Here is a 24,877-nt window from a genome sequence, read left to right as displayed (position 1 = left end):
TGGTCTACATTGATGCCGTATCCATTCGTTAATTCATTTATATATTTTCAAAATGTTCTTACAAGAAGAAAGATCACCTGCAAATGAGTATAAGGATAGGTAATGGACTGTTGTTAACGATTATCCTATTGATTTTATCCATATACGTTGATCTGTTGCACAGAATGGTTGTTTTTACAAAGTGTACCAGTATCCGGATGTTGAAAGCTATCCGATTTTCTGCAATAACTGATGGTCATCTATTTTTTTATGAATACTTTACCATTAATTTGCATGGCTTAATAAAACTGACTGAGCCTGCAACATTTCGTAATTTTAATGTTTAGGGTGTTCTTTTGGGTTTCAGGTTTTCTCTCTTTTAAGGGGAAGTAACTCATGTTTACTAAATTATTTGTTCTTTTCTGTCTACTCTACATTTAGTATTACTTACTATTTTTTGTTTTTTTTTATAAAATTTACCAGTTGTAAGGTCATCAAAAGCAGAGAGGCCCTGATGAGTGAATATTGATATATATTTTTACTGGCTTGATATACCCTAGACCAGATTTTTCTAGTTTGTTCAGTTGGTACATGTACATACCTATAGGTATTCTGCTAGAGGCATCTTCTAATCACTATGTGAAATTATTATTTTCTATGTGTTTGTAAATGAATTGTTACTAAAATAACCTTTGGTAAAAATGAAAGGTAGAATATTTAAGCTATACATATAGGTGCTCATTTTAAACACTTGATTACATTATATGCAGTTAGTTATACATTGTATAGTAAAGTCTAATGGAAGGTTAAAAGAGGGACAGTATTTGTTACTGTAAGAGATATGCATTTAATGTTTAGACACTAACACAACTTAATCTGTATCACATGATATAGACTATTTGAGATTTTTTTTACTTTTATACTATACAATATCATAATTGTTTTCTTTCTACAAGATTATGAATTCCTGTTAATAGGATGTAATATTTTTTTTAATGGAACCTGAGAATTATTAATGTAATGTGCATACTAGTGTCGGGGTCATTGATTTTCAATATATACATATAGTAAAAAATCAAAAAAATCTTATTGTCTGAAGGTACAAGGCTTAGAGCTTTAATATTTGTTAAATGATATCATATATAGGTACTCTACCAAAGTTGTTCAAATTTTGCCTCTAGTGTCAAAATTAAAAGTGAACTTTGATATCAGCTGACCTAGATTTTGACAAAGTGTATTACATGTTGTCCTTTGATGCAGTCATGAAATTTTAGGCTGTGTGAAATATGACCTTCACCACCAAATTCACTAGACTCAAGTGCATTGATATATTCCTACTCTGATCTTTTATTGAGTTAACAATAGATTTAACCACTAATCTGATAATAAGAATTAGATATGCATTATGACAATTTTCAATTGTATAGAAACAAAAAAATCTGTTCCTACACTACTATTTAGTGTTGTTTTATTGCGGTGGCATAGCATTTTTCTCAAATGCAATCTTGTTGGTTTAAGTTTCAACTTAAACTGGGCCTAGCCTCCAGATCACATGAAATGGTACTGCTATAAAGTACACATCTTTTGTTAAGTATTTAGGTGCAAACCTGGATCAAATTCTTTTGGCGTCGCCCTTTGATGCTTTGCATCAATGCTTTTCTTGTAAAGTTTGTAAACATTTAGTTCCTGCTAGTTTGGACCAGCTTTATATATAAGCTTGATCATCCACTAAATATTTACCAAATTGACTTCTTCTCACCTTAAATGTCTCTCTCAGGACATGTTATTTATCTGTACAAGATTAATTAACTCCTAAAAATTTTCTTTACAGATCAATAAGGGTAAGAGATAGGTGTCAAGAGTTCAGTATTTTCACTCATTATTTTATTGGCAAACATTTTCTTTATTCACAATACAATACAGCAAGAATAATACCCCAGTAATCAATCCACTCTTGGGACATCCATCTAAATATCTGCCCTAGATTCTAGGAAAATTATTGTATAGTATAATGTTTACAACAGAATTTATACCATGTAGAAGAAAACATTCTTTAGTAATTGCTTCAATTCTATTGCCAACTATATAATATCTTAAGATTTATTTCAAAGCAAATAATAAATTTGCCAGCTTATCGAAAAACTGTCAGATTTCATTGCCAGATTGTGTTTCTTTCCCTTTTCTTCCAAAATTACAACCCTTTCATTCAACGTTTTCCTTTACATCTATCAATTATAACTCAAAGACTGCAATCTAAATATTGGAAAATCAATACAGAAAATGCAACATGGCTCATTAATCAGTTTTATATTAGGGTAACAAGGGATAAAGTTTGCCAAACTAAACAGAAATCCTCCTACACTTATCATCAATACAGGAGTGGATCTGTGTGAAGTATACCAGCATTTTAACCATTGCCAGACAGCGAAGACATTCAACATGGCCAGGTTGGCCAGGTATGTGACATATCTAATCAATTATACTATGTTACATACCAGCAACAGCTTTATATTATTACAATGTCTATTCAATAATATTCATACAGAAGTATTCTGTATAAAATCTTTTATAATTCTTGCTTTTCATTGAGATATAACGGAACTATCTACTGTTGTGTGTGGCCATACAAAATGTGTAAAAGTCTATAATATCTTATTTAAGCTAAATATAGCAATATAGCTCTAAATAAAACACTCTGTCACTCTTTGAGTGCTTTGAACTGTTCCATGACTTTATATAAGTATGGAAATTGACAGCAATTAGGTTAATGATGATAAAGAATACTAATATGAATCCAGGCAACCATCAGATGGAGAAAAAAATTAATTAAAGGATTGCAAATTGAACATAATTATATATGCTACATACATATGCATAGTTTAAAGTTTACGTTCAATAACAGATGTAGCCTGTAAATTCCTGAAATTATCCAGATGCAATATGTACAGTATCTATAATCTTTCATATAAATAGTGCATTATAAAAAGTGCAATATCAGTAGATTTGCTCTAAAAAAGGCAAGTATGCACTAAAAGGTTTTTACTGTTCTGATACATAATATTATATTAATTTCGTTGGGCGACACTTAGACTTTTCTATGTGAATTCTATATGAATCTAGTGAAACGCAATAGCATCTTTCTAAAATCAATACAGCTTTCCAGACAGGGCAAATACAAGATAATAAAGTACGCCCTTGTGGCAGCCTCAATTTGGTATATATCAATGTTACACTCTCCTCTAAACCCCTATCATATATTGTACAATAGCCAATATGGGATGGTGAAACACATTTTTTCCTGATGCAATTTTTTTTACATTCCTAAATTGGTATGTTTCATAGCTGTGAAATATCAAATTGATATTTAAATGTCAGGCTGTTTCATTTGCTACATTATAATAATACAAGTTATTTTGTTTTGTCTCATCTTTCATCTCATAAAATGTATGATCTTTGGTATTCTAGTATTTTAGTGAAAAGAAAACTTTGAAGCATTATCTTTTGTGATACATTTTGTATATTGATGGGTTAATCTATAATAAAGCAAAATGCTTTTTTCAAGGCAAATTTAAGATGTACATGTAGTTTGTACATGTAAATATTTTCTAATTCATGTATTGATAGAAAAAATTTCAAAGAAAAATCGTATTTTAAATCAAATTAAAATGTGCCTGAAGTGATTCTTGACCTGAATTATTCAATTACAGTATCATAGCAGACAAACAAAACCATTCTATAAATATGCTAATACAATATTGGAATTTCAGAAAACCACTAAATGTCAAAATAGCCTGACCACACCAATAAAATTGATATTGTCACCTTAGATCAGCTTACTGTCCAGACAATAGCCATTCCATTAGATTACTCATCCAATGACAGGGGGTAAACATACAATGACCAGTAAATCAATGGTAATTATAACTGCTGAATGCTTAATGACTGGGCCCCAGAGAAAATTCTTCAAAGTCCCAGAGACTTCTATAATTACTGATGTGCCATGACAAGAGATTTCATTAGGATATGTCTCTATGCCAAGAGAAAACTTCGGAGAACTTCCAAAACTAATGAAAAACCTTAAACATCTAAGTGTGTGACTATTCAAATTCTATTTTAAGAGCAAAGTGTGGGACCACTTAAATATTATTTTAAAAAACAAAGTGTGTGTCTACTTAAATTCTATTTTAAATAATGCTCATTTAAAGCAGGAAATTACATATTAACTTCCCTTAGCATGATCAGTTATTTAACAACTTTATATAAGTCTTACCATGCTTAATATCTAAAGTGACTTGCCCATCTGTACTGACTGAATAGTGAACAGTACTGACCATGATTAAACGGCAAGTATGTGCTTCTGATCATGGTCTGCATTGGTTGTATTTGCTAAGACTCGGTCGGGTAACCAACAAGCTAAAGGCCAGGTGAAAGTATTTCAAAGTATAATGTATCCTATTTTCTTAGCATTTCTGTAACTTTAGAATGCTGCTTTATTTATCAAATTATGCAAACCAATTGTCTGATTACCATGAAGAATGTTTTATAAATAAAATTTAGTTTAAGCAATATTTTATATTATCAATTTTAAATGGAATTTACTTGTACTTATCTCAGCATGCATTTCATCATCAAATTTTCAAAGAAAATATTCATGGAATTTAAGTCACTATGCTTAACTAAGAAAGGTTCTATAATCTTTACATACAGTAGAAACTCAGTTCAATTTTTCGAAGAAAAAAATTCTTGGAATTTATTTTTCAACAGAACCCCCTGTACACCTTAACTATATTTACTACATGATGATGTGGATTAAAAGATTTTTTCTGGCTTATTTTACCTAGTTAATATATACACAGGTGTGGCCAGGTTATGATTGTAATATACAGCACATATACTAGTATATACTTCATATCATAGGCCAGCATTCCAGTACACCAGTGAGAAATACTAGCATGGTATCTGAGTCAAGTATTCTATAAGTGTTGGCAGGCTGCCACATTGTTGATAGATAAAATACATATATTTATATACAACAAAATATATCTGACATAAGCTGTAACAAGTCTTTGTCATTTCTCTCGGTTGATTTTTTTTAGTTTTTTGTTGTTGTTGTTTAACCTGTCCAATTTGTTTAACTCTTAGCCTCCTGGATGGCTACATACTTTATTAGTCTGGATCATGGTTTGCACTGTATGCTATTCAGTTATTACTACATAGCTTGAAATTTTCCCTAAAAATGATGAATGGTTTCATCCAGATTGAAAGATGGACAAGTCCATTTAAGATATTTAGAGTGGTAAGAGTTAATAGGCTTAAACTTAAGCAGTTAACTGTTTAGCCTAACAGAATAGTCAGGGCAGACTTTACAGACTGACCGACACCCCAAACCCATCCTAAGGGTTCTGTATTAAATGGATCATTATAATATTGTTACATAAGCTCTCTAAGAGTTAAAGAAGATGAATTCCATAGACAATGTACTTAGACACTTTCATTATAAAAGCTTTCAACATTTTCAGGAGGGAAATTGTTCCACCTAGACGGCTGATTAAGAGACCTGAGAGAACAGAAATATCGACTTGTATGTGAAATATAACTGCATCTAAACTGCAGCAAAAACTTCTGTTCAATATGTATCCAATTCCAAGCTGTATTGATGTAAATGCTATAAATAGATCAAGATTCTTTTTCGGGCTTTTTTTTTATTAAGTTTACAGTCAATCCATGACTCAAAACTGAAGAGGAATCAATATTGAAAGTTCTGTAAAACTAAAAAAACTTTCCAGAGTAAGCTCCCCTTAAAGAATTCATTTGAAATAGAACTAACAGTAAAAAACTTTCAGAAGTTACATGGCAGGCAAATAAAAGATGATATATCGCAAACAGACTTGAGTTAATTGCCCAAGTTCATATACAGCAGCTGGCCATCACTAAGCAACTTTCCATTTGATCTTATCCTATCAACTCACACTGTACAAATAAAACAAGAAGTTATAAGGTACTTTCAGGATGGTTATTTCTCTCAATAGTAAAGGTATTGACCTAAATTGATAAGTTCTACAGGTTTTATACCATCATCTGAGATACAAATTTTCAAGACACCAGATTTCTAAACACTTAAATATCACAAACTTCCATTACTCTCATGTTTTGATACATGCTTGTTTCAGTGAAGATAAACTTAGCTTAAATAGTACAGTTTAGTTTTGTTTTTTTTACAAGGGACAGCCTTTATCCATTAATTCTCTTTCTTTTTCACATAAGCAGATTATTACAAGGAAAAATCAATGCATTTTCTGCATTTTTGCTTTCAGCATCACAGGCGTGACACCACTAAATGTTGTATTTTTCTCTGTATCCTCAAGTAACAGCTTTTATGAGATTAATTGGCAGTTAGTCTATGAAGTTGACTGGTGCATGTATTGATGTTTTCACAGTCTACAGCCTAATACATCTTGATGATCTCACTGATACACCAAATGTTATTTCCTTTGTTACTAATTACCTTGGAACATTCTCAACAAAACTACTCTCTTTTATTGCTTTATCAGTAATGATTAATAACTGCTTTGCAAATATTATTCATATATAAACAATAACAAAGCATTTTCCAAAAATACCTTATGTTTCTACAGGCAAAATAAAATACTGTTATATTCTGTATGGGAATTAAGAATACTTGATACAAAAGTTCAGTAATGTTGTTTCTTACATTTAATGCACCAAATCCTATTTCTAATTTTTAATTTGAATTTGATTTAAACAATATCAACCCTTTGCCTGTTGGCAGCAATAGGACCATTGCAGACCAAAATCATCAGCCAGCAAGTACATGTATGTGCCGTCTGCAGACAGTGCATATTTTGAAATTTTCCCTAAAAATGATGAATGGTTTTGTCCAGTTTGAAAGATGGACAAGTCTAATACCAGCAGGGTAGGGGTCAATATGGTATATATTTTGAGTTTGTAAACACTTATCATAATAGTAGAAAACAGTGGGGAAAAAAGGTATATAAATTAAGGTATAATAATTTTATATAACCAATCAATTCAGAACAGCTAATCTTTGTTAATTTGACCAGATTGTATTGTCAACTTAAGATTAACCTTTGGTAGAACATGTTTCTTACATTATATTTAGATAAATACCTAATTACTAACATCCTAGACCAATAAATGCCATATCAAACATCATCTCTTCATATCAGACTTGAGGGAAAAAATGTGGGATAACGAAAAAATGAAATTACACCTAAGGTATCATACATGTCATTATTGTATTGTAAACAAGTAAATCTTAATGAAGATACTACTCAACTCAACAGAATCCATATATCTGTTTTGTTTTTGTTTGTTTTTCTATTTTGTGAAATTGACACACAAACAAGACATTTCAATAAAGCTAACAGCTTATACTATAATTATAGATGTACTCAGTTGATTAGAGATGGTACTTTCTGATCTGAAAAGAAAAAATTACTTAGTTTTCAGGCATTACATATCCAGGTTTGTCTGCTATCTGCCTGCATGGATCAAAACCATTCTAAGAGTTAAGTAAAGGCTCAAACTCAAGTACCAAAAGATTTTTAAATAAAGAGCCCAAAGAGCTTAAAAGAAGCCAAAGTTACTCATGAGGTCACCTATCTTACCCCATTCATAACAGTTAAAGATTTTCTGACATTATTGCAGTATGATTGACTGATCAATTACTGCAGATATTGCTATATCCCACAAATATCCAGCTTGTTATACCCCAATCATTCTAGATATGACCCAATAAAATTGTTTACAGATGGAAAATATTGTCTCCAGCTGAATGGAGGGGATCAATATTTTCTAGGCTCATATAAATAAAACATTCCTATTTTGCTGCAAACTGCAAGCTTGCTCTATCCTGACCCAAATCAGCACCTAATCAATACTGTGATAATAATAATTCCATATACTGTAGTCATCAACTGTGACTCGAAATTATTTCATTTTTCTGACTTTTTTTCACAGGTTTAAGGAGTAAAACTATGAATGATTTATAAGAGCTAATATTTAAAGGTGGGATAATCGATGGAAATTATATTCTCTTTACTGATTGCAGATATCATATTATCATGGCTCTGGTTTCATCACAATTCATTCATTCATAAGCTAGAGGGCCGATTCCACTGCTTTTCAAATTTATAATGTTTATTATTCAATACTATATTCAGTAAGCTCTAAAATTTTGTTTTGATTCCATTTACAAGAACAAGAAAAGCATTGATGCAAAGCATCAAAGGGCGACGCCAAAAGAATTTGATCCAGGTTTGCACCTAAATACTTAACAAAAGACGTGTACTTTATAGCAGTACCATTTCATGTGACCTGGAGGCTTGGCCCAGTTTATGTTGAAACTTAAACCAAAAAGAATAGACGCTGTCTTGCCAAGATGCAAAGACAATTTATAGTCAATAAAACAATCTTAAGATTTACTTTACCAGATACAAGGATACCTGAGTCATCATCATATAATGACAGGCACAAGTATCACACCTGGGAAGAAAAAATATGACCAGATTAATAAAAAATCTGTGTTCATCTTAAAAGTGTCAAAAACCAAAAAATAAAATGTAAATAATGACCCCCTTTAAAAATATACTATTAACTTTAAGTATATTTTTAAAGGGGGTCATCCTTTACATTTTTTTTTGGTTTGTGACACTTTTAAGATGAACACAGGTTTTTTTATCAATCTGGTAATATTTTTTCTTCCCAGGTCTGATACTTGTGCCTGTGCATATAATAAAAGCTTATTGCTTAGGGTTGCAGACATGTCATTGACATATATTAGACATAAAAGAGGACCTAAAATAAACATCAGGGGGACACCATAGGTATTCAGAGAGAAGGAGTACCAGCCACATTCACCAGCTGCTATCAGAGATAAGACTTGAACCATGCAAGAATGTCATTACATATGGCAGATGCTTGAAGTTCCATGAAGAAGAAGAAAAAAGAACTCTTCATGTGCAGTATAGTGTGATCAACTGTACCAAATGCTTTTTGTAGATTTAAAAGTATCACGCAATACTGCCTTTGTCCATTTCAAATTAAATGCAATCTATTAAATGAATCAAACATGTGTCAGTTGAAAAACCACTTCTAAACCCTGACTGAAACTGCCTGACCATGACTCGAACCCATGACTTTCAAAAGACCAACTGAGCTATCCGGCCGGCTACACATTTTCTCTATAATAATGAAACAGTTTCTAAAACCTAAACCTTTTTCCCCACTATATTGATTCATGTACTTGAATTTCTGATGTTTTATTATTACAGAGCATAGTAAATTAAACTAATGGTTATTTGCAGTAACAGGATGAGAAAAACTTTCAGCTTGACCAGAACTCAAACCTGTGACCCACAGAATAATGTACCGCGGCTGTAGCGATTGAGCTATCTGGCCGCTTACACATTTTCTCCCCTAAATAGTGAACAGTTCTAAACCGTGACAGATATTTAGATTTTTAAATTAACAGATAATTAATTCTTAATTAATAAATAAGAGAAAAAAACCTTACATACTCATAGTCTTAATTAAAATAACAATTTATATAATTATTATTGTATAATTATTTTTACTAAAAAGGGCTAAGACAGTTATTGGTTATGCCATTATTTATAACAGGTCAATTTGAAAGTGAATATAACTGTGCTAATACATGTACAATATCTATAAGAAATTTTATGAAGGCTGATTTGTATTTTACATCAAGGGCACCGGCGAAAACATGAAAATGCAACAAACGAACCACTTTGTGGTAGATTGTATTTTCATGTTTTCATCTGGCGCCCGGTTACTTTTTGTACTTGGTTGGTTTTCATGTGGCACAAATCACCCACTATAAAATTTAGTGTACAAATTTATTCAAGGACAAGTATCAATCTACTCTATGAAAAGTCTGTTGTCGGGTTGACTCAGGAGACCTGGAGGTTGAGACCGGTGTCCCTCCATTACAAACAGATAAGGCAGAAGCTGTCCTTTTCAAACTATGCACATGTTAGAAAAAAATTAGAATAACTATTCAGAACATGATTTTTTGAGGCTTTATCAATTATATTGCTTGATCCAAGTTTCAGGACATTTTCAATCAATACATGTATTATCATTTATAACTTTAAATGAAAGTCTCATCCCTTTAATAATAATGACATAACTGCAACTCTTTAAATTCAGAAATATTGTAAGTCTCATCATACCAATATACTAAGATATAAATGTATGCACATAACATTAATAATTCCAAGTTTCTATTAAATAAATATGAAATATTGGGTATATAAAGCCAGTAAAAGTATATATATATCAATATTCACTCATCAGGGCCTCTATGCTTTTGATGACCTTACAACTGGTAAATTTTATAAAACAAAAATTGTAAGTAATACCTAAGATAGACAGAAAAAGAACAAATAATTTAGTAAACATGAGTTACTTCCCCTTGAAATAAAGAAAACATGAAACCCAAAAGAACACCCTAAACATCAAAATTAAGAAATGTTGCAGGCTCATTTTAATTTATATAATGCCATGCAAATTAATGGTAAAGTATTCATAAAAAAGTAGATGGCCATGTGACAGCAGTAATTGCAGAAAATCGGATAGCTGTCAACATCCAGATACTGGTACACTTTGTAAAAACAACCATTCTGTTCAACAGATAAACGTAATATGTATAAAATCAATAGGATAATCGTTTACAACAGTCCATTACCTATCCTAATACTCATTTGCAGGTGAACTTTCTTCTTGTAGGAAAGTTTTGAAAATATATAAATGAATGAACATCAATGTAGACCACAACGATATTCGAAATCCGGGTTTTAGCATTGTCAATAAAACAAAGGGACAAGCTGTTAATCAGAGCCTGCAATTTCGTGAAAATAATATCACAATGCACATGCTTTTTATATAAAGTTATTAAATACAAATATAACAACATATTTGTTTACTTGATTTTTACGAATCAAAATAAATATAATTAACACAACATGAAATTAACTGCTAATAATAACAGCTCCTTCCATAGGCAAAAATGAAAAGCGTTCCATAATAGACGACGCCGCTCACCGGCGTCGCCAATAATATTGTTATCTTTACAAAAGGCGTGTTTACGAATTCAGTTTCGATGACTCATTCCTAAAAGCTATTTTCATCCAATTTTCTCTGAGTGGCGGAAAAAGGTCTAAATATCAACAGCCAAAGGTTTACATGAAAAAACTTTTACAACACTTTTTTTTTATGTATTTCTCTTGATAAATGCTGGATATTCTCCAGACTTCAGGCAATTATTGCCCAGTATTCATGAGTAATAGAAAGTTTATATTATTATTTAATGTCAAGGCAAAATGTTCTGTCTTAAAATACTCCTGTTTAACTTCTGTTTAATGTGCATAAAATGTCCAGAAAAATATGTATAAATGACACATGCTAAGAGATGCCATCAAAATAATCTATATTAAATGAATTTGGATTCTCCAGTTTATATTAACTGACTGCCTACTGCATATTGGGAATAAATGCCAAAAACTGGTGCTTAGAAATTACAGAAAATGTTCAAGGTGACACACCTAATTTTGCAAAATGGACTTGTCCTGCTTTGAATTAGGAACTGTCCATTCTTTCTTTCAGGGATTTCAAGACAAATTTACTGACACCGACTTCACAATAGACTGCATATACAAGTGTACACAGACGGAATGCTATTTTAATTTGGTACCACCACCCACTATTGGTCAATTCTGTTAATTATTGCTACAAGGCCTCATACAGTACTTTAATTGAATAATGAATAAAATCTGCAGCCACTTTCTCCTCTTGTAATTACATACCAGTATTTATAATTCATGTAATATGTTAAATTTATTCAATTTATTATTCATGAATTCTTCAATTTATGAGAAGTGTGATTTATACTATGCACTCTAATGATATTTCCTAATGCAAACTTGGATACTGTATAATATTACGAGAGGCTGCTTTTATCAAGATTAATCATAAAATTATCCATATTTGCATTTACTGCAACCTCATTCATTACTTCCTTACAAAATCTAATTTTCTTTGAAGATGCATCTTTATAACTAGCTAAAACATAACTCTATCAGTCTATGCTGATGTTAATACATAAACTTTACCTGTTAATTCAGGCATAGGCATACATTTATTAGAGGTAACTTTCTCATTTGATTTTCAAGGTCATATCATATGATTTACATCATAAAATGTTTGTTGAAAACATTCATTATACCGTACACCTACACAAGATATGCAGACTTAAATACTTTAGACCCAGACATGAAAATGGGTGATATATATGAAAAGAGTAAATGACAAGGCGGGCTTGCAACAACCATGCAGTCCTCAACCCAACCTCAATACTTCTACTTCAGAAGGCTAGTATTTTTAATACTGAGATCCCCTAACATCCTGGTACCGGAAGTGGTTACCCTTTGCCACCAGTATGGAACCAGGCCCGCCGGCATGAACTTTCGTGCAGTTTGACAATGCTCTATACAGCTGGCTGATCAAACTTTTTATCTTGCTATCCCCGAAATTGGTAATGGAGAATCCAATAAATGGAAGCTGGACAAAACTTTAAAAACTCACCAGGTTAAGAGTGAAACAGCCAATGGACAGTTCAAATTTCAAGCAAGACGGTTACTTTACAAAAAGTCAGCAGTGGTTAAAGGTTTAAGGTGACTACTCAAATTTCACAACCATTCGTGTATCAAACCATGTTACTTGTATATATGGGCCGATTTATCTATTCAGTATCTTAAACTAGACATGAATAAGTTGGTAAGACTTGATGTAGGGTAGGATTAAAATTCCTATCTTACAATCTCAGATCATAACAACAAATCATTTCATTATAATATCATTATCGTAAGCTAACAATATACAATTGGTCAAATAACGTAAACATCTGTATATGTAGTGTAATTTCTTAATGGGCTTTGTTCCCGTTATTGTACAAAACTAGTTCAACTGCGGAAAGAACATAATGGATTTAAGAAATTCAATATAAAAATTTGTTACTGAGGTTTAAAAAGAACTTGTGACTGTCGCTAAAAATGTATTTACATTTAAAGCACAAATGTTGCAGTATTTTTTTTTATACCATAAGCTTTTCAAATACAATGAGTCAGGTGTGCTGACAGGTTAATCAGGTGATTTAAAATACCTGTGTTTTACAATAACCTCCTGAATGATATCTTAATCTTAAACGTTCAATTTTTTTTTAGAAATGTTGATTAATCACTGATAGCTATATAATACATCTATTTGTACCAGAATAAAAACGAGCTTACCATACAGGTTAAGTAATGTGCGGGACATTTTGAATGGTTTTAACACAGACACGCTAAGGTTTTAAGCTGTATTTACCAATGAGTCAAGCATGTCAAGATTTTCTGCTCAATGAAAGGTGATCAATAGTCAGATTACAAACAATTTCTCCAACAGACTTGAAACATAGCCATATAATTGGCACTGATTCATAATTAGTTCTTTAGCTTATGCAAATCTATTCCTTTTCGATTGTGTAGGAAGCTACAAGCTTATTGAAACACTCACAAATCAGTTCCTGGAACCAATCAGTACTAAGCAATGAATGTAAAGTTTCTTGCTCAAGGAAACAATGGCTTGCACCTGACTGGGTCCAAACTCACGCGGCCATCAATTTTTTGATTCCAAGTCTGATGTGTTAACCACTTGGCCCTGCCACCACTCATAATAAGTTCCATAACCCTATACACTGATGAATAAGAAACTGTCCTGCTATGAATTTTGATTATTCCAATAGTTGTTTATATCAATTAATACTAGTAGTATTAAGAAACTAAGAGTACTGCGTCTTGCCAGATTGCATATGTGTGCAGGCTGGCGTGGCTCTATACTGATTGCACTGGCACCTACATAATTGCCACAAGAACTTGAAGGATAAGGCAAGTTTTATAAAGCAATTAAAAGCTGTTTCCAATGCTTCCTTTTTGATGACACAAGGCCTCTTGGCTGATTGTAAGAGGTCATTCCGGCCACTTGCAGCAATTGAAAATATTAATAGGTCTAAGGAATTACCTATAAAACAAAGGGTAGTTCGACGTCTGATTGAAAGTTTGACAGAACCCTAAAAAATGTTCGAGACAATGAATGGAAGACCATGCAGACTTTTACCTGTGTTTGTGAATGAGAGCGTTGAATGCAAGACCGTCTCTCCAACTAGTTGTGAAGTTGCGAACATTAACATTGGGGTATCCGGCAGTTTTCATTTGGCACCATAGCAACAATGCATCCTTGGCCGACTTGGTCTCGCTATTATCGGCCTCCTCTATAGTAATGTCTTGAATCTATATACATAGAAAATATATATGCCTTGATATTTAATATTACTCATACAGGTAAATTTAAACCAATATTCACTTTCATTAGGACTTTTTTATGTCACAAAGTTCTGCTCCAATGATCAAACAAAATACTATTAATCAATAACCCAGCCTAAGTAAACAGCTAAAGATGTAATTCTCTATACAAAAGTCATGAATTTGTTGATTTTAATAAAACAGAGTTGAGTTCAAGATTTTTTGTGCCGGGCAGCTTTCAAGATGTGAGAAAGTGGTAACTGCACATCACTTGAAATGTTTCACACTCATTTCCTTATTCTACATCATAATTAGGCATGTCAGTGTTAGGGACGAGATTGTGTGACAAGTTGAACACATTATGTTCAATGTTATAAACAACATCCATTACACATGTCACATAGGCTTACCAACTTTTAACCAGGAAAATTTACATAATCTAGCTACTGATGTATTCAATGACACACGGCAACATTTTGCAAGATTTTTCATTTCATAATATGTTAGCATGACTGTGAAAAAATTAAACTAAACCCACATAGTGATAACATTATTTGATAATTTATCATAAACACTGTGTACACAAATGACAGTCTCAAAAAAATTAACACAGCATAGCAGTGTATTTCATTTTTATCTTTTTATACAAACTTAAGTACTTTTCATAGGGCTAATAGTGTTTACATATAATTCTCTCTTAAACCCTAAATAGAGCCCTAGCCAAGATAATTATATACTTAACTTTTCAATAAATGGCTAAACCCGTAGACTACACAAATTCTGACCCTCCTTTCATCTGTTCAATTTGTTGGTTTTTTAAAATTCAAATATTCTAAACGAGCATCAGACCAAATAGTGAGTTTTAAATTGATAAGTCTTAACTTAAACAAATACATTGTATTTCTTCTGAAATGAAGAAATAGGTCATACTAAAACAAAGCAGTAAAATAAAATAAAGAAAACAGACTAAACAACAAAATTGAAAATGTTGCTAGCTCAGTTTGATTCTGCCTGTTCATGGGCGGTACTGGAAAGTGCAAGTTACCATCCACACCCCATAGCACCGGCATAAGCAAAACTCAACATTAAGACATGAAAAATGGTGAAAGCACACTAACAGCTATAAAAGAAATCCCCAAATATCAGAAATATTTCCTTATTTTCAGTGAAAGCCCCTGACAGACAGGCCCAATGATTACGCTTACAAAAACATTTAGCCCGGGAAATGGGTATTTATCTTAAACACATTAATCTTAACAAAGGTTGTTTTTTTTAACAACCCACCTTTTTGCTAAAAATGATATAGAATTACATGACAGAATAGGGCTTGAATGAGATAACAGAACATTGCATAAAAACTAAATCAGTTTGAAACCAAATCCTAAACTTACAATGTAATCTGTAACACATACTGTGACAACCCTAAAACCCAATCATTATACATTGTATAACTTTTTATACTATAAATGAATTTTTAAGACCGCAAACATTAATTTCAAGCGTTAAAATGCATATAAAATACATAAAAAAATTCAGCAAAATGGACGCGGTCCAATACCCTGTTTGAGTCACTTTAGCACTAAAACTCAAAATGTAGAAAAAATAGAGAATATTGCTTTTTTCGTTCATGAAATTAATGAAAATTGTTGATAACTATTATAAATAGGAAAACATGTCATAGATAACAATGTGTATTGTAGACACAGCTAAATATGCATATCTGCATTGATTATATTGTGTATTTTGGGCCAGGAGGCCTTTATTTACAAAATAAAATGTTGTTGTTGTTGTATATTTTTTATGAAAATAACTAATCATTCTCGAAAAGAGATTTCTGTATTATTCACTCTTGCCCCATTAAAATGTTCTCAAAACGATTGCTTATTCAATCATGCTAGGTGAATTATTACAGTATTGATTAGTTTTGGCACAGATGATATTATGTGTGGATGCTCTGGGATTTATTATGGATGCAATAATCCTATTCCATATTGCATATATATAACATACCAGGAACAATTGATATTTGCCACATGCCACTTTCTGGCTCAGATACAATCTGGTCTATGTATAGAAAGGTTATAAAAATTCTAAACTGCACTTGAGACATTAATCATAAAACATGATTCGGCTAATCTATAAAGTAAAGACAACAATAAGCCACTCATGTTTTACAGTTTATGCTTCAATTTTATAGTCATGATCACAGTTGTGGCCGTAGATTCAGAAATCATACACTTATACTTGTATTCTTTATCATGAAAACAAGGTCCATCATTTAGCAAAAATAATGGGAATATTTTGATCTTGGATATAGAGATTATGTTATGAAATTTTTCTGCAGTTCATAAATCTGGCTGGTTCAAATCTATGGTTCATCTGTAGTCATTTAGGGACTTCAGTCAAGGACATCCAAAAATCAAGCACAAACAGACCCATGATAAAAACTTAACTGCCAGACTCAGTTTAAACTTGTTTATTTTAGCTCTGTTGCCAAACAAGTCCTTGCAACATATATCAATCCCTTTCAAGTCTGCTTCCTGGAACTAACCAGGACTGGTGTCATAATATGAGGAATCATGATCGTTACCCGAATAGGGCTCGAACCTATGATCGCTGGGTTGAAAGGCAGACACCTAAACCACTAGGCTATTGCGTCCCTTTAACTTCCAGTCTTATAAAGCATTGTTGAAAAGCTGAAAAGCAGGATGGCTGATTGTAAATGAACTGGCTAAAAAGGCTGGCATAAGTTCTGCAGGACTTGGTTTTTATCTGCACATACCTGGAATCTTAAAATGATGGTCCATATGAGACCAAGTGTGAGTCTGTTACTACCATCTACGATATCGTGGGCTCCCATGTTCTCTAAATGTACACGCTGTTCATGTAAAAATGTGAGGGCTTTATCCACATTCTCCAAACAGTGGATTCGCATCTTTCCTTTTGTTGGTCTTGGCTGAAAATATATGTCAAAATATATATTGAATATTTATGTAAAAAAATCTTGACCCATTTTTTCTTTCTTGTTTTTCCTTCACTTAGATTTGTACCAAAATGATACTCGCTATCAGAAACATATGCTCAGCAAATATTGCAAAAATCTTCCTTCAGATAACAATTTAGATAACAAAATAGGATTCATTCAACTATTTATAGACAAGAGTTTCATGGTTAAACAGAAAATTTGCAAATCCTGTTAACTGTGTGTAGCAATTACCAATTACAATTACACACAAAGTGTATGATTTAAGAGCCATATCCTATTAATAATATAATCAAGAAACAATAGTAAGGAAAGAATCTAATTGTCAATAACTTTACATATTCATTATCTCTACATTAATCATGTACATTTCACCAGTTACACCACATTAACACAATCATCTACACAAATTAGTGTTGAGTCAATCAATTATGAAAGCTCAAATAAATAATTTACAACAACACCTCCTATGTAACTTTAACACTGGGAAAGATATTGCCTCCTTCATAAACATTCATCAATAATGAGGTGTTAAATTATGATCAAGAAAGCGATATTTGTTTATTCATGACTCTTCTACTCATCCATAAGAATAATGTAAAAATAATGTACAGGACTTGTTTTATGAACAATCCTATGAACATTATTTTGAATAACCATTATATTGCTGTTCATTTTTTATGATGAAACATATAAATTGATTAATTTTATTTCAACAGCGTTATCTGCAAGATTTCAAGGTGTTTGCCCTCTTGGTCACTACTTTTAACATGCAATTGTAAACAGCCACTTTTTTCTGGCCTAACATACCAGATATAAACATGTATTAATGACTTTATGACTTTACAACTATAACATCAACTGTATAAAATATTTACTTCAGTAACTGGTTCATATTTCAGACTGAAGAGAGGGGGGGGGGGGGCATTTATCACTAGCAGTAATCTAGATGATTTTCTGCCTTTTATCTAGCTTGTTTCATCTAATCATCAAGGCTAAACCAGATTGTTCAAGCTGGGAACCAAATTTACATGCCAGTCCAGATGATCTCTGACATTTCATAGATAAATGTAGTACAGTGCTGCAAACTTATGAGTACCTTAATTAGTTGAAATCAAGGTCTCATTACCCTGGATGAAAGAGCATTTCCGATTGGTTAAAGCTACTGCCAAGCCTCCAGCAAAATTATCCTATTCTCCTTTACTTTTGAGTACTACTAAATTACAACAGAAATAGCATCTACTTTAATAAGAGTTATGAAATGATGGAAAAACAAAGGGTGTAACTGAATCCACTTGTAAAAACAAAACAATTGAACACTTGTGGAACAAACTAATTATTTCATCATTGGCATATATTTCCAGCTGTTCTTCTTACAATACTTCACTTCAGGAATTTTACTACATATTTCTCAAATGTTCACAATTTAATTAGATAAAGTACTTGTCCTAGGCTATATCTTACAATACTGCATGTTTTAAATTACTATCAGAGAAAAAAACCACTCCCGCTAATTTATGCCATTTTTTGCCTGATTACTTATGATACATACTACACTGATTTATGTCATTTAAAGACCAAAAGTTAACATTAATGTTGCCTCCTGTACTACTATATGACCTGGCTTATACTGCTGGACATCAAATTTTCATAATCCCCAAAATCGATAATATAGAAGTCTATCTTAAAAAATTGCCAGAATCAAGTTAAACCTGGAAAACAACATGAACATGAAGGTATCCTAGGGCACTTGAAGACCAGCAGGGTAGTAAACTTAGTATTTCAGGGCTTCCATAAATGGAAGTTTGGGAATCATTTACTCCTTGATTCTGGCTTGTGACTTTCAGTCTATAATGCTGTTCTTTCATCACATATATCATGTGACTTCCAAAATCAGAGGTTTTGCAGTTTCTGACTTTCGAATTTCGAAACTTAATGGAAGTGCCTGCTATTTATTATATTTATACGACAGACAATCTTAAGATTTTATTTATGATTCGCAGGAGGGGATATAATACAAGCATTCCAGACAGAACATAGTAGTAATTCATGATAATATGAATGAATCACCATTACAATCAAACTTCCTCATCCTGCCATGATATTGATCATGTTCATCAATAAATAATTCTACTGGCTCAGCATCTACCATTTTCCTAATGGAAATTTTTTTTTTCCTGCCTAACCTTTTTTCCCTCCATAACCGACAAAACATCCAAATATCCGACCAAAGTTCAAGGTAATATTTTGCATTTTGGAGAAACAACAGTGTGATTAGATAGTTTAGACTGAAATGCGTCCTGGGCTATAATTAAATATAACAAAGCATCTGCTTTTCGAAACTTTAAAATTACAAACTGAATTGATCGATACATTTTCACCGGAAAACCTGGCAAAAACTGTAACCAGTGAAGAATCTATTCTGTGATATGTTCCTGAAGACAGCTAATTTACATCCCTAATTGCATTTCTAAGATACATAAATCTTTATCATAGATTATAAATGAGAAGTTTCACTGAAAATTTGATAAATGCAACAAATCTCTAGTCAAATACTGCATCATTTTGTCTAGACCTTCCAAATATTTCACAAATGAACTACTTTATAAATATAGACTTCTTACACAGGCTGAGGAATGAGGTCTTAAAGCTATGCTCAGGTACTGCTTGAAATATTACTGATCAAATTTTGAACTTCTCGACTAAGTTTTATGTAACACAGACACTGATGTCATACAGTAAGGTGACCTTCAAGCTATATGCTGTGTTCTGACCGCCGTTCAGATCAACTTGATCAAGCACGATCAAGCAATCAGGTACCAGTCTAGCTCGGTGGGGGTGGTCAGAGCAGTCTACCTTGGTCTGCATGGCTCATGCTGACATGTCAAAAAAATTCGAGTAGATAAGCGGTCGAGAAGCGATCGTATAGTGATCGAGTAGAAGATCTAGTTCATCTAGCTGATCGAGAATAAATCGTGTAACGATCTAGTTCAGTCGGGTATACATCTCTTACCCGATTTGTATCATCTCGACTTCTACTTGAGCATTTTTACGATCTGGTCGGGTGGAAATCTGGCAACGATCAAGAAGAGGTTCAGTTAGTCTAGTTGAGATCATGTATGACTCACGTATAGATCTGGGTGATCGAGAAGAAGTTTGGATGTTGGTCGAGTTGTCGTCAAGAAGAAGTCGTTAAACATTGTGTAGGGTCGACTTGAGGACGTGTAGTGGTCATGAATGTGCATTTAATCCAGCTTGGTCGGGCTTCATGGGGGAATTAATGTGATCGGGACGATCAAGTTGATCTGATCAGCGGTGAAAACATACCAATTCTGTGGAAGAGCACACTGCAAATGATCCTTCAGGCATAAGCTGTTCTTTCCAAACTGTTAAAAGTCTTATAAAGCAGAGTAATTTTTAAATTAAACCCATGAAACCTCATGCTGACTTGGTGAGACACTTATTAAATCTGTGAACATTTTCATGTAGACTTGATGAGACAATTACATTTTCATGTTAACATGAGGAGACACTAAATCTGTGAACATTGTCATGTAGACTTAAGGAGAACATATACACCAGTTAAGAGCATGCTTTATAACAACTTACCAGTCTTTCCCCTGAGAGGATCTCAAGCAATTTCATGAGCATCTTGCCATCACGAAGGTCAATATAAAGGTCATTGATTCGACACCCAATTCGGGCCAGGTGAGAGTTCACCCATTTCTGAAAGGTTTTCTTCTGTACGGACTCTCTCTCATCTGAAAATATATGCAAGGAAAATGTGAGAACAAGTTAATATCATTATAAAACTGCCTTTCATCAAAGCTTCAATCAAATATTGATAATCTTTTACTTTACTCTGCAACAATTAAATAATATGATTGCCTGAAATTTTTGATTATTTGGAATAACCCTGTGCTACTTTAAGGGACTGTCATATCCTAAACAGCAGGTCAACAGTATGCTAGTGTGAAGGTGCAGCCTGGGCTTGAACTGTAATGGAGGCATCTGTAAGAAAGTCATTTTATAAGCTACTGTTGATGGAATTAGTTAGCTATTTGAATAAGTTATTAGGCAGTCTGCAGTGTTGCTTTAAAATTCTCCATTGATTTTCTACATTTATGTCAATTTTGCTTTTGTCTCAGACATTTTGTTAGCACACTTAACCCCCATTCTAGCTATTCGTACAACATCAAATTTATTCTTCACCATATAATTCTAGATTCTCTGCATAGTAAAATCAATTTCAAGAATAGGTGTAGCCATGCTTATTTCTGATAGACACAGTCTTGATGTAATAGCTCTAAGCTACCACTTTTAGCATACATTTAGGAAAACATTTATTTCAGAATATTCATAGGGTCTGAGCCAAAACTCTACAGAGAAAATGATTATTTCTTAACATAGGCACAGACATACAGTAAAAGATATATTTGTTTTATCTCTAAGATTGTGTAATAACCTTTTATCAGGGAGATCATCAGAGAGGAAGAGCCTAATTACTGGCAGCTATCACTAGGTATGGCAACATAAACAAACAAAGAATCTAAACATTGTGTAGATAATGCTGAAGATACTCAAGGTGCATGATGATGCACTGATAATGTATCATGGTATTCATGTACACAAGCTATTACATAAACAATATTGTTACACAGAATAACAATTTGGAAAGCATTTTTCAAGTTTTACCAAAAAAATACGGAAAAATGACAAGATTTTTTCATCTTATAAATCCGAAAAAAAGTAAAATATTGAATGCACTACATAGAACATGAAGGTGACATTGTAATTTATACTCAATTTGAAAGGTTTCACATCACCGCACTGTCTTTAATGTCATATTCTAACACGACCCGCATTTTTCCCTATTGAACATAGAAGAACCGAAAGTGTGTGTTATTATGCAATAGAGTCACTGTTTGACGTTCTATATTTAGACATGTGACGTAACCACTATAAAATCTGACGCGCAAACAATAAGTACGGAAACAAATCAGGCGCAATTTTGTTTAATAGCAGGTACGGCAGCATTTATTTGTTTACGTCGTGTTAGAATCGATATAATATATCCAAATCGGTGATTTTATCGCTGGATAACATCACTGTTTGTCGTTCGGATGCGCATCATTATATCACTCGGGCTACGCCCTCGTGATATAATTCCTCGCATCCGAACTCCAAACAGTGATGTTATTGAGCGATAAAATCACAGTTTGGGATATATTATTTCTTAAATTTGACACTTTTTAGTTTCAAAGAATTTTTCAGTATCAAAGTACTTGAAGTTAGCAAGCACCAGCATTGAGTCAGGTAAAATTGCAATGATGTAACTGAGTATTAGCTTTATTCATATGGCATGAGATGCCTGCACCCATAAAGTTATAAATTGTTTAAAATTCAATCTTACTTAAGCTGTTATTAAACAAACATTAATTTTACAGTAAATGAAAACCTTCAGTTGTTAGGACTTCATGTCTGTTTTAACATACATGCACAGACAGTGTGGTTAGGTCTGAATGTTCATCAGCTGAAACTTATATTCAACCCTACTGGTTATTAAATTTCCAAGAAATATATTTTTGATCAGATCAATCAGTCTCTTTTCTAAGGTTTGAAACTTGGCATAAATAAACTTACTACAAAGTGCTTTAATGTAAACACTTGATTCTTTATTTTGCCTAAAATAAACTATTTACATAATCTGCTTAAACAAATAAAACTTAATGCAACCTACTGATAGCTAATCAATTTTCTGTTATTTAGTGTGCATGTTTAATTTTTTGTCTCTTTGCTGTTTAGTAGGAGACCCTACTTAATTTGTAGAGCTATTTTCTTACCAACAAGTGGATGTATTTTAATTTGAGCACCTGTTTTAATTGCAATCCAACCTCTTATAATGATTTTAGCAGTTGGATATAATTAGCCTCAATAATATAAAACCACTAGAGCTCATGCTGTGTAAATCATGCAGTGTTTTATTGTTGTATTAATGTAGAAAGTAATATACAGAATGATTTAAAAGCCTGTCTTACAAGTGTCTGAATATTCTGATATATAACTGAATGCTAGCAGGGTGTTAGAGCAAAAAAAACCCTTTCAATATTGTTCTGTTTATAAAGAGGTTTTTAACTCCCATAGAAAAATGACAAACTTTTCACAATCATTATCCATATGAAACAGAGAAAAGTTCACCAAAACGTTGGCCCTATGTGATGTGATGATATATTGTTTCTACCCCAATAGTAAACAAATATAATACCACAAAAACTTGAAAGTGCCTTAATTGCATCATACATACATGTACAGTTATACACATTTTTCAAAGACAGCCTGAACATAGGCAGCAATATGCAACAACATGAAAATGTTCCAGAAGTTTAGCAGGTAGCCCTAATATTTATTAGTGAAAGTTGTAAAGAGATCAGTTCTTGTTTATATCTTGCATAAATTGCTGTAATTAAGCTGACTCACTACTAATGAACATAATACATATCAAGATATGGTAACCAGAAACATAGTTTTTGTATCTGCTATAACAAAGAAAGTATAGAGCTTGCAAAACCAGAATAAGGCTCAATATAACATTCAGTTGAGGCACCAATCCTATTTCTTGGCTGCCAAACATAAAAGCGACATTTTTAGTAACTATCTGATAATAACAATACATGTTCTGAGTTCCAGCTATATTTCTTAGGTTCAATAACACAATAATATATAGTTATATGTCTCATTAAACCGAAACATAAAGAACATGTACAACTGAGTGTTACATTAAATTTGTTTATTTGTACAAGATAAGATATATGGTCAAAATACCATTTATAAACCAAATGTAGACAAAAAAATATCCTTCATTCCATTCAGACCTAGTGTTTTGAAGTGACCCTGTTATTTTCAAATGAGTCATGTGTAACCAGATAAACCCTTAAAACAGTCGGGTGTAAATTATAGCACTTACAGTTGTGTAACTGTGCATTACATTTTCATGGGGTATATCGCTTAAAGAAAAGCAAGACACAGCACTAATTAGATCACGTATTGTTCTTAAATTTGACGCTCTGCCAGTATTCTGTTGGGGTAATAATAACAACAATTTAACGACCTGTCAATATAACCTTTGTTACTATAAATAGATTATAAAATGCTGATTGACTATAAATTTGTACCTTTAAATTTAATTAATCAAAAACAAGTTACCTGCAAGTTGTCTAATCTTTCCAAGAATAAACCTTTCTGTGACATTGGTTTCCGTTGAAGAAAACCTGTTCAATTTCACCTCGGATGGCGAAGCCACCCCATTTGTTTGCATGTTTTTGCACAACAACTTAATTTCCCATTCACTTAACTACAGAAAAATCACATGCGCTTATTAAATAATCTAGACGTATATGCCCTTGACTGTGTATAAACGCTAACTTCCTTTTCTGAAGAGTTTTCGTATCCGCTTCTTCTATAAAGCTTATGTTTAAGGTCCTAGAGAAGTCCCAACGAAAAACACGACCTTAGCTCG

The 24,877-nt window shown here is 32.6% G+C and overlaps 1 protein-coding gene across 18 annotated transcripts in view; it reads right to left on the bottom strand.

The window, feature by feature from the left end:
- Nucleotides 1–24,877, bottom strand: part of LOC132740372 (spectrin beta chain-like) — an 85,828-nt gene that overhangs the window by 46,481 nt on the left and 14,470 nt on the right. For 17 of the 18 annotated variants that reach the window (XM_060728254.1, XM_060728266.1, XM_060728259.1 and 14 more), the window contains exons 3-5: nucleotides 20,971–21,122; nucleotides 17,161–17,334; nucleotides 14,194–14,366 (exon numbers count right to left, since the gene is read on the bottom strand). In XM_060728254.1, coding sequence (XP_060584237.1) covers nucleotides 14,194–14,366; nucleotides 17,161–17,334; nucleotides 20,971–21,122 — 499 coding nt within the window. Of the gene's footprint in view, nucleotides 1–14,193; nucleotides 14,367–17,160; nucleotides 17,335–20,970; nucleotides 21,123–24,564; nucleotides 24,864–24,877 lie in introns of those variants that run through there. The other variant, XM_060728257.1, reaches the window with a different exon arrangement.

This window comes from Ruditapes philippinarum, unplaced genomic scaffold, assembly GCF_026571515.1.
Source record: "Ruditapes philippinarum isolate M1 unplaced genomic scaffold, ASM2657151v2 ctg3368_1_1_1_1, whole genome shotgun sequence".
In the NCBI taxonomy this organism is placed as follows: Eukaryota; Metazoa; Mollusca; class Bivalvia; order Venerida; family Veneridae; genus Ruditapes; species Ruditapes philippinarum.
The sequence above is the reverse complement of the archived record's forward strand: the minus strand, read 5'-3'. Positions and strand labels throughout refer to the sequence as shown.